This window comes from Struthio camelus, chromosome 1 (genome assembly GCF_040807025.1).
Source record: "Struthio camelus isolate bStrCam1 chromosome 1, bStrCam1.hap1, whole genome shotgun sequence".
Lineage (NCBI taxonomy): Eukaryota > Metazoa > Chordata > Aves > Struthioniformes > Struthionidae > Struthio > Struthio camelus.
The window spans coordinates 151,466,932-151,479,032 of NC_090942.1; the positions used below are offsets into that span (position 1 = coordinate 151,466,932).

At 39.6% G+C, this 12,101-nt stretch overlaps 1 protein-coding gene across 2 annotated transcripts in view; it reads right to left on the bottom strand.

Moving 5' to 3' along the window:
* AFF3 (ALF transcription elongation factor 3) overlaps nucleotides 1-12,101 on the bottom strand; it is a 337,446-nt gene that overhangs the window by 20,496 nt on the left and 304,849 nt on the right. For both annotated transcript variants that reach the window (XM_068924417.1, XM_068924407.1), the window contains exon 15: nucleotides 1,693-1,756. In XM_068924417.1, the coding sequence (XP_068780518.1) occupies nucleotides 1,693-1,756 (64 nt within the window). The remainder of the gene's footprint in view (nucleotides 1-1,692; nucleotides 1,757-12,101) is intronic.

Sequence of the window (12,101 nt, forward strand, 5' to 3'; positions counted from 1 at the left end):
AGATATTAAATAGTAACTTTGGAATGGCACACTGGCGTCAATCTATTTTAGGTTCTTATATGGCTCCCATTGTGATCATACCTGAGAACTTCGCAAACTTTTTATTATATTTCTCTCCCGATGCTCTTGTGAGGGGTGAAAGTGCAATTATCCCAATTTCACAGATAAGGGACTAACGGGCAGAGAAACTTACAGTCATTATTTCAGACTGCTCTCTCTAAGTGCCCACATTAGATATTGCAGCGCCAAAGTAGGAGGTATTGAGCCCAGCAAGGTGATTCAAAGTGTCTCCATATTCACCCAGGATCCCAATGTGGTCAAGGAGGAGGAGGCAGTACCTCCAGGTCAGAAGGTATAAGTAAGGTGCTGTTCCACGGTGGAGGGAAACTGAGTGTGAAGGATATTTCAATCAGTGAGAGGCTATTTAAACAGGACCCTAAGTCACTTTCATGCAGGATGCTTCTGGCAGAGCGGAGAATAATGCTTGCACCTCCTGTTTCTGGGAGTCTACTATAAAAACATTTCTCTTCAGGCTAAGACGGAATTTCCTTTGCATATTAAGTGATTTTTCCATTCTGTTTAAAGCAACACACTAAAATGCACCATTTATACTTCTCCACAATATCTTCTGATTTAAGACTCACTTTATAGTAATATGGAACTGAATAAACCATGGAAATTTGTGCTAATAAACTCAGGTAGAGTGTAAAACTCTGTGTTAGTATCTATATTAAGGGCCTGCTCCTGCTTCCTTGGCCATTGTACACTCTGCACAGCTGAGAAAAAGAGATGAAGAAACAGGGGCTCTGAGCTACCTTTCTTTTTTCCTGCTCTTGTGACAGCAGTGTCTGTCTAACAGAGCAAGGCTAACCCTGAAGCTAGCTACGCATACCTGCAAGAGAGCCATATTAATGCAGGGTTCTGCCCTAAGTATTGCATCTGCCAGCGCAGAAGTCTAATGTTTTTAAGGCTGTACGAGCTTCTCCATAGTGCTGGACAAACAGCCTTAGACAAAGCTAAGAGACTGCAAAGTGGAGCTCTGGTGGAGCACTGGCTACCTCATTGCACCGTTTTCTTTGGGAACACAAGGATCTCTTTAACGCTCCATATCACCTCAGATTCTTTTTCAAGAGGGTCTCACTGGCTACATTTTCTGACAGGTCAAAGCCAGGGCCAAGAATCTCTTTGCTGCAACAGTCCTTCATGTGAAAGTTGTTCCTATAGGATTACTCATATTTCTTGTGAGCTTCTGATTATGTTAGGAAGGGTCTGCCATGAAACTATGATTCTTTTGTCCTGGGAGCTAAAGCTCTTACAAGGAAGTGCAAATTCCTTAGCCTCAAGAGCAAATTTGGGGATATAAATGCAGGGCCTAGGCAGTTAGCTAAACTGGGGAGAAGACAGATAGGTATGGGGAAACCTCATACAGTCTCCATTCCTATAGTTCCTAATTAAGGCAAAGGAATAAATAGAAAGTTTTATTTATCTAGGCCTTTATCTCAGTAAGTCATTATTGGTTAAGTCATAGTTTATTGGGCTATGAACATTTGATTATATAAACATTTCTTAATTTAACAAGCCTAGCCATCCTTATAATAGATTTTATAATTACCCCAGCAATACTGCACTGATGAAGAAACTGCATTACAAAAATAATTTGAAACAACATAACTGGAAAGAAAATGTTCTCACCATTGCATCTGCTTTATGCTTCTTCCGTTTAGCTTCCTGCATAAAGTAATCAGCATTGCGTGGCCTACCAGGGAAAAATAAGAAGACATTTTATTGTTTTCTGAAGTGCAGAATATTTTCAAGTTATTTTTCCCTTGTTTTAAACCTGATTTGCGAACATTTTATGAAGAAAATACATTTATCATGTAACCATGCATCTTATATTTCCAAATTACCGCCTGTGGAGACAATAGCATTTATGACTGTTCTCATTCTTTAGAAGTCAGTGATTCAAAGAAAAAAAAAGCTAATAAAATGCATTTTTATAGATTATAGAAACTGTTTCCCAAATTAGTGCAGTTTTGATCTGCAAAACGTATGCAAGCACTAAGCGGAACAAGTTATTCGATCTTCTCTCCCTTGTGCTTGCTTATCTTCTTTTCTACTCTTTGTATGTTGTCATTTACCTTGGCCTCTCCCTCCTCACAAAACAAGTCTGTGTTTAATTTCTCCACTTTGAAAATATACATTGAATTTGCTTGCATCCACAACTACCATCTCATCCCCCTTCTCCCTCTTATCTGTAAGCATACTGAAAATGTTGTTTACTTTTGCTGCCTGGAGTTCATTGCTGACTGTGCACAAAGCTGTCTGCTGCATTCCACTGAAATTGCTCTTTCCAAATTCTCCATTGATTTCTCCTCAAATTGATCTCAGAGACTCCACTTCTTCCTCAACCCACTTGACCTACTGACTGCAGTCACAAATTCAGCTGCTGTCTCTGTGCTGAAACTCATAGATCCATTTCTGATCCAGCCTTGTCCACTTCTGTTCAGGCTGAAATCACAAACTGTCTATGTCTCCTTGGCAATGTCTGGTCATCCTTTCAATGAGCACCTCATGGCTGAAGCAGATTTCTTCATTTTCTCTCACAAGCCCTCGCTATTACTTCTTTCTCAATCACTGTGGAGAACATAGGCATTTGCCATGTCACTTCAGGCCCATAACCTTGCATCTTCAACTCAGGACTCTTATAAAAGCCTTCACATTTGCTGACCTTGCAGATTCTTCCAGCTTAATATATGTGGGAAATGGCCGCCTTCTCCCTCTTTGCTGATACAAACACGCTCAGGTATATAACTGAGGTCAGTGGGAACAAGATGGAGCCTCTTAACAGAAAAGGGCAGCCATATATACTTTTTTGAGACAACAACTGCTGTTTGGCAATGCATTTTCTTAGTTTTCTTCGACTCATGTGCGCATACATTCAAGTAGATTTATCCCAGAAAGTTAATCACTACCTCATTTTGAAAAAAAGGAAGGCTAAATATCACTAGGTAACAATAAACATTTGAAGTCTGGGTAATTTTGAGTGACCCAAGACCGAAAAAGCTTGATGATAAGAAGAAAAACTTTCCCCAACTTTCTTCAAAGTAATGTTCTCCCTCAGAGAGGAGTTTCTCCCCAGCTTACTCCAGGCAGTTGTCAATAGTTCAGAAAGGGGACTAAAGACAGGTTTGCGTCCCAGTGTTGCTTAACCTACAGCAGCTGCCAATACTTCCTGTGCCCATCGAGATACTAACACTATCTTCATAGTACAAACCATCTGGATGTGGGCTTGGCTAATTATCTGACATTAGACATTGAAACCATGTTGGCTTGTATAGAACTAACTATTTTTTTAGACCATTCAAAGGGTTCTTGCAGTGTTTTAAGTCCCATCTCTTTTAGGCTTACGCAATGAACTAGGTAAGATGGTTTAACAGGAAGTGCCAAAAAGCAAAGCAAAGCAGAGGAAATCAACGAAACAGTGGTCACAGCTCTCTGGAATGATCAAAGTGATGAACCTTTACATGATCCTCTCAAACTCATGTCATTAAAATATGTCTTTTGCAACATCCCCCTCCCCCCCCACATATCACCCATCACTATATATAATTTGCTTGTCTGAAGCATTGGTAAGAGCCTGTAAAAACAAATGGAGATAACATAGTGTAATTATGGTCTACTTGTTTAGAAGTTAATTGTAAAATCGTTTCTAGCTTGTCGTAGGATTTATTTTGCAGCATTACTATTAGCAGTGGAAGCACTACCAAGAGGCATGTACATTACTTAAGCAAGAAGCCAATGTTAGTGCTCAGCTATTATGACAGAAAAAAATATAAGATTGATTTACAGATCAGGGGATGCCTAATAAAAATTAAGCTTCATTTGGAAAAATGGATTGGCTATATTTTCTTCTAAGTTTCTTAAACAGTGCTAGTTTAACAGGGTTAATAAACATGACAAGTCACACTCTGATCTCTTTGCACCACCTACGCAATGCTTAGTAAATTGAAGCCAATGCTTCAGATTACCCAGATGTGGGAAGAACTAGATCTATATGCTCACTACTTATCACAAATCTTAAGCAAGTTTTTTTTTTGTTTAATTATTTCTTTTTTTGGAATTAGTGGAATACCTACTTACTTTTTTGATATCAGCAAATAAAATTTCTTTATATTTAATCTATGCAATTAATACTCCTTTTAATGTTGAAATTCAGATAATATATATTAGTAAACTTTCCATTTAGATTACTAACGTGTATGTTGGGCAAAAGTTGAAAGCTGAAATGTCCTACGGATTTCATGCACATTTAAGTGCATTGCATACATTTCTTATACACTGTAGTAACAATATATAATAAGGATGTGTTTGGATTTAATTCTTTTCTGATTTCTATCAGAACAAGAAAGGTTTTAAATTCACTCTTTTATTTAGGTTCAGACTGTACATGAATGTCATTTGTCTTGTTAAATCCAGTATACTAGTTTAAATCACTATGCTATGAAGTAAAAAAGCCAGAAGACTCTGTAGACTTTTTGGAGGTAGCCTATTACCTTAAGCTCATGGACATACGAAGAAACATGAGAAAGCCCTTGAATAAGTTAACTATTCAGGATCTCTGTTTTACGTAGTGCACATTTTTAATCTATGAACTTCACCAAAGATACTATTAATCATTTTCTGTTTTTACAAACCCTTAAGACACAGTGACTGAGAACTCGTGGATCTGTTAAAGACTCCAAGGTTTATCCAAATTCCCTCTGCAACCTGGCCTTCTTAATAAAATCAGCAATAATCTCATACAGGAGAATTTGTAGGTAATCTCATTTCATGGTCATTGTAGATATGTTTTTATTTCTATAGAATTAGTTTTCTCCATAAAATGAATTTTGTTTAATTCAAACTGAGCTGAATGTTACTTCTTGGATGTTACTGTTGAGCGGCCTCTTCGGGACAAGCAAATCATTGTTTTCTCACTGAAGCGCATTAAAAAGAACTTAAGCTACCCCCCTTTCTGGGTCTTTGATCTAAGGTCTTTTCCCCTCCTGAAGTTCTTCTGCAGATCACAGCCTTGCTACAGCCTGAGAAACCAGGAAATGGAGCAAATTTCTACAGGGTTAAAATGGCACCAGGCTATCCGATTGAACTGGAGTGGATATGAGTAGTAGAAGCAGCCCTGAAATTTCTTTGTCGGCCTGAAATAGCTACTGGTCATGAATGTAAACTGAAGTCCCACGGGAGGCTATTCACTGACTTCTGGTTTTCAGACAACTGAGTCAGAGTCTCTTCTTAGTTATTTACAACTGTCTGTATCTACTGGTGTCAACACTGTCACTCCAGATTTACAAACAGGATTCAGATTGCTTGTTTTTTTTTAATTATTTAAAAGAAGTCTGACTTCAAATTAACAGGTACAATAAGTGCTTTATCTCTATTAATAATCTTGACTGCACAAGAAACTCTTTTGTTTCTGAATATCTGAATGTTGGTACTTTTAGAAATATAGTCCTCTGCAACAAAGCCAAAAGGCGTTCTAATACACTGCTCTAATACATCTCATATATCTCTCTGAAAGGCAAGAGAAAGAGTGTAAAGCATCAGTGCCAACTAAGTCAGGCTGCTGGTGAATTCTCCCTGGGATCAAGTGTCATTATGTGAAACTGGCTGCTCGCGAGGAGAATTTACCCTACTATGTTGATTGGGGAACGCAATCAAGTATTGCTGGAACCAGTTCAATGCATTCTCAGTCAACACCAGCCAGTCACCTAGGCACTGCAACAGAATCCAGCCTTTTACAGAATAACCCCCCCCATGGCTAGATCTGATAGTACAAACAAGGCCAGGCTTCCTTTTCAACTGTGGTATTCAAACCGTTTATGGCTTTGACAAGGGCAGCCTCAGTAGCATGTCTGGGGCTGAATCTGGGATGAGATTTATCAAACAATCCGCTACTGTCCAGAATTGCTCTCACTTGCGTTGCCACCACTTTCTCTGGGAGCTTGTCGAAAACCAGCAGGAAATACAGCATTGCCATTGCTTGTTATGTCGCACAGGATCCCAGCATGAGGTGCGATGGCTGCGGGCATGGTAATTACTCCCCTTCTAGAAGCAGCCTTTCAGAGTTTCCGGGCTGTTGAGCTCCTAAGAGTGGTGTTACTATTACCCAAGTGAAATGCTTCCATGTACGTTTCTCTCTCTAAATCCTATTTAGCTGTATGCCATTACAACGCATCTCCGCCACCTTTGTCTTTTTCCGCCTTCTCTGAATTTAATTTACTGTAGTTTAGCAGATAATTGCAAAAATATAAACTCATGCAGTAAAAAAAAGGGAAGAGAATCAAACAAAGTGAATCAATAAAAGCCTTATGTCGTATAGTAATTTATCAGTATCTATTGCAACATAATCTTGGAACTCAGCACTACCACTTGTATTTACAGAGTACAGTATAGCTTAGACTCCAATATACAATTTTAATTATAACTGCATTCAAAAACACATTTTTCATCTAATTTTTATATTTTATATGAACTACCTACTAAACTATAGTGTTTTCTGCTTCATTTACATAATCTACCACTTGTACGTTATTTCTTACTGTGGTACGGTGCTTTATGAGGAAACATTAAACAAAACTAATAAAAGTTCAATTAAACATCATAAATGTAGCCAAGCGCATATTTTAATACCCTTCAGAGATAATACTACTGAAGTGTTATAAAAAAACAAACTAGTGCTTCCTCAGTGTACAACAATTGCACATAATAAAAGCAGCTTAAATCATTATGCTAAATATAGGACCAGTTTCACAACTTTAGTAATCTAGGCCCTAAAAAAGGTGGATGTGCTGGAAGGGAAAATAGCAAAACGAGCAACTTTAAAATTTGATCAGAGCTATAGGGAAACCAGCAGAAGAAAGTGGTATAGCCAAGCCTAACTCCTGTCCAGTTCTGAAGATGTGCCAGTGGGCCCTGAACACCCAGTCCAAGAGAAGAAAATCCTGTAAGCTCAAGATAACCACCTAAAGTAAAATGAAAGTGTTTACATCGCTGCTTACTTGCTGTGTCAGACACAGCTATATTGGGAGACGAGTCAGGGACATGTCTGACATGTTGGGTCACAGATATGGATGGTCATCTTGAGGGCCAAGGACAGCTGAAGCTGGGGACCAGGTATTATTATACAAAATAGACCTCCATCCTGCAACTCAAAATAAATGCTGCCGACCTGCTGTGTCTGGGACCCGGCACAGAGGGTGCAAGGGAGTCCACGGCGCTGTACAAAGTGGGTACCCAGGTACAGGAATCTCAGGCTCAGTTTGGCAGACCCAGCAGCTTTGCAAAGTTCAGCAGAGGAGCAGAGATTGAGAGAGCACTGAACGATCACTGTATTTGTGACCCATTTAAATGATGGTGCTATATGGATTTCAGATTCTGATTGGATTCAGGCCAAGTGTAAGATAAATTTACCCAGTCACAGAACTACTGTTTTGATGGGCTTTGTGTAACAAGGCCAACAGTTTAGATAAATGTAAATAGTACAGATGCCTGGAGAGGCATTTTTACTGTGCAAAAATAGAAGCCAAAATTAAAGCCTGGCACCTAATTTAAACAAAATGAAGAAAGATAAAATAAGTGGGGATTCCTATTTTGGCAAGAATGCAAAGCCTCCCAGACTAACCATGTTAGTGAAGTGAAATACAAGAGGCCAAGAGAAAGAGTCTAAATCTACTACAAATTCCTGGTCGTGTCCCAGATTCATGGCTTAAAGCTACTCACATGAAATCAATGTCTGGACTAAAATGTGCATGGGAGGAATGTGCATATGAGAGAGAAGTGTTAATAATAGGCATTTGTGCTAATATACTGAAAACAGAGAGGGAAAACATTACTTCCTCACAATAGTTTCTCTTCTTCTGTATGTTAAATAGATAATCTGAAATCAGCTGCTTTCATCTGAGGGTAGGGTGAAAATCTTTGCAGTCAGGCCTAGGGAGAGAGGGCAGGACCACAGCAGTCAAGATTTACATCATTTTAAAATGCCATAGAATCACATCCCGACATCCCAGGAGGCAACTGAAAACCAAAGGAAGAAATATCTCTTTTGGAAGGGAGTATCTGGGAAGATCAAGTGTATTCTAACCCTAACAGCCAGCTAACATCCCAGCTCTAATGAGTGAGAAGCCAAGGTGTGGGTCAAACTGCTGTTGATGGTAGATCTGAAACCTGAGTCAATGAATGGGGTATGTACACTGACAGGAGAAGCAGATCCTGAAACAAAAACCAACTTAGCTAAGGTACTTGCAATCACTTCGGCTTTGTCCTGCTATGCCTTTCTGAGAAACTTCAGTAACGGTAGGACTTGAAAGAAATTATCATCAGGGACTAGAAGACCAGGAATGCATCTGATGATAGGGATCTTGAGAAATCAGATTCCTCAAGTGCATTAAATCAGCATAGCCTCTCTCCAGCTCCATGACTCTTTGTTGGTTCTCAGGAAGGAAAAGGATATGCCCAGTCTAAAAATGGGTTTGAACAGCCTACCTCTGATCCTCTAGGCTGAGGGACATAAAGATATTTACCACTGCCGCAGAGACAGCAGAACTGACTTGGGAATTAAACTGCATACAGATGCATCAGAATGTCTCTTAAATACCACACCTGTGAATCCTTGCATTGAGGGTGATGGAAACCCACACTGCTATGTGGCCCAGGACAGCAAGACAAACCCTGAAGTCCTGGGATGGACTTTTAGCTCTTGGAGGAGTAATGTCAATGTTTGGAATGAGTCCTGAGGAAGACAAGCCCTGGTAGGGTAGCGCAGAACCACGTGGGGGTCAGGTGAGAAATCCTCCTCCCAGAGCGGTAAAATTATCAAAGGCTATTTCAGATCTGAGTCTGTCAACAAACGCGTTCCCTAGCCATGCCTGTGTTAGTGAAAGAAGCAGGGCAAGGACACTAGCTCTATCATTTGATCATCCATGCTGTTTAATTGCTAACAGTCTCCTTGGCATCATTTTGAGCTCTCTCTCAGACGATGCCTGGACACACCTGGGGGACTGCATGGGCCAGGAACTGTTCTCAGGAGGCAGAAACTGTTCTTTGTTTTGGGGGGGTGAAGACACTTTAATCACAAGGAGATAAGCAGTGCTGGACCACTTGCCTGTAGGGACAGAGGAGGGGCAGAGCTGTAGCCTGTAAGTTCAAACTAGCCCCTGCTTCTCTTTGACAGCAGGGAGTAACGGCTATAAATCCTTTACACCACGAGAAGCTCCAGCTAGAGTGTATTAAGCATCTATTTCCCATCAAACCAAGCTCTAAAAAAGCGTCCCTTAAAAAAAAAGAAAAGGGTAGGTGGTCTTGCAGAGCACAGGCAAGTTAATTACCTAATCATGGGAGGCAGAGTCTGCTGTCTAAGACTCTAATGTTATTTTCTCATGGGCAGTGTAGACATGAAAACATTGATTGCCATAAGCAAAAAGATAAGAGCAGGAATGACATGGTCAGCTGAAGTCTTGAAATCTCCCAAGGCCAAGAGATTGGGAGCACTCAAAGTAAGCATATGAATTTGTGAGGAACACAGTATAGTAGCTGTTGGCCTATCTGAGCAGTAATATCTTAGATTGCTGATGGGAAGAGGACCCAAGCTCTTCTCCTTAACTATGTTCCTGAGGATATGCTCAATACTACAGAGGTCTCTCCAAATATCTCAGAAGACGAAGAGTTCTTGAGGCATTTTGGGCAAGGCAGAGTGAGCTGAGTTCCAGATCTTGCATTGGAGTCATAACCAAAGTTTACCTTTTTCTTTCCACTGTGAGATAGATGAACTTGGAAGAAGAGATGGAGAATGAGAGATGTGGGGTCTAAGCCAAAACTAAGAGATATCCTAAGAATCGATCTTTTGAGGTCTTCATGAGCTCTATGTGGCACACCTTTACAGATGGAACATTTCCTGGGTATACGGTTTATTTGCAGACAAACAAACACAGGAATGCTATCTCACAGCAGGATATGTCCCTAAAGCTGGGGCAATGTAAGGCTGGTGGGTGTATACAGCACCTAAATCTGTAAAGGCGGAATAAACGTTCAACAAAATGTGAACAGAAAAACTGAAAAAAAATGTGGAGGAAGTTGTATTATCCTGCCCCTGTAAGAATAGGGAAAAAAAAAAAAGAAGGAAAGGAAATGGAAATGGAAAAAAAACAGGTTTACAAGGCAACCCACAATGCAAGTGAAAAAATAATCCTGAGGAACAAGTTCTGATTTATGCAAAAGGAGAACTGGAAAGCTGGGTATACTCTACCTTTTTGATACCACACACGCAGTGTTTTGAGGAGGGTGTGGGACTGTGCCCTCAGGCACCCACAGCATACATGCGCTTATGACTTGAAGGACAACAGACTTCATTCCTAAATGCAGTTATTGGGAACGCTTATCATTCAGTGGAATTACAGCAGGACTGAATTTGTCTTCAGGCATTATTATGTAACCTTAAAAATGTTCTCTTCCTACAGTCATAAATGGCAAAAAATAAACAAAATCTTATTAAGCATTAATACTGGAAACAGTACTGATGTCACTTACACATGTGACATGCTGGGTGTCTTGAAGCATATTCAGAGCAGGCAGAAAACAATGGCAAATGAGGGAAAGTAGGATTTTGCCTGCTTTTTTAAAGATTATGAGCTATATTTACCTTTATATTTCAATGTACGTGCGTACAGCACTCTGCCAAGCAAGATATACTTTTTATTGACCTACTTGTGTTCCAATTTATTGCCAGCAACAGCTGTTGTCAATGATCTGGAGAAAATAAATTGAGAATAATGTAACAAGATACTGAGTGGTCAAAAAAATTAGCTGTTGTTTTAAATCAAATAACAGGGATTTAATCTCTTCAAACTATAGAGTCTGATTAAAATGAAGACTTTAAAGCCATGGCTGGATTATAGTAATTCAGCACTTCATGGATTAAGAGATGAAATACCTCACGGGCATCATTTTGGACAAAACACTGCCATCAGGATTACTAGATGATTTTAGATCCACTGTATTGCATTTCTTCAAATCCTCTGCTGTGGTGCAGAATTTGAAAGACACTGGCTGCCATGTTTAATTTGATCCTTCTAACACGTGAGTCAAATTTGTTGACATTCAACATTTGTAGCCAATCTAATCTGCAACATTTCAGGGACCTCTCTACACAGCAATTTCAGAGTCCCAGCCTAGCATAGCTGGTATTCTGGTGGGGCTTCCTCGATACAGGTTCTGGACAACAGTTGTAGTACATGAAGATCTCCCTCCTCTAGTTAGAAAAACAGGCATTTCACTGTTTCTGTTTTTTAAGGGCAAATTGAGACATATTTGACTTCTGTGTCTTATCTTATTTGGCTTTTTAGGTTGCCTTTTTTTTACAGACCACAAACTGCTTGGGGACATTCTACATGGAAGGCATTATACACAAACAGTTTTATCGTCTCTCTCTTTCAAAAGGTGAAGCAGTTTTATCAAGGACGCCTGCCAGAGAAATCACATGTATCACTAATGGAGAAAAAAAGTGATAAAAGCCTCTTAGGTGATAGAGACGCTGAAAAAAAGTAGTTTTCCTGCGACAGCATCATAAGGGGAAAAAACCCCGTCCCCCTGTTTTTTTATCAGCATGTTGAAGGAGAATCAGATGAAGATACAATAGTTCTATTGTAGCTGTTTCTCACTGCATTTTTTCTTCTAATCCATTCACATGAGCACTTCCTACCTTTTGAGTACGCTGATGCCTTTTTGTTTCCTATGTACATCTTTAAAATGCAGAAAAGTTCAACAGTTGCAAGTAAATTATAGATGATAAGGCATTTTAAGAAATATGAACAGTTAGATAGCACTTCTAAACAGTTTTAAATTTCCTCGGTGGAGACTGTTGAATAAATGCATCAGAAGAGGAAGAAATAGCATGGAGGGAGGCAGAATTAGAATATATACACTGGGGAGAGTTTTCCACAAAAAGGACAGAGAAAATGGTTACATTCATTCACCTTGCATCTCCTTATGCCTGTCATGAATGCTCACAGAAATGAATCTCACTAGCCTTCTTTTCTTGACATACAAAA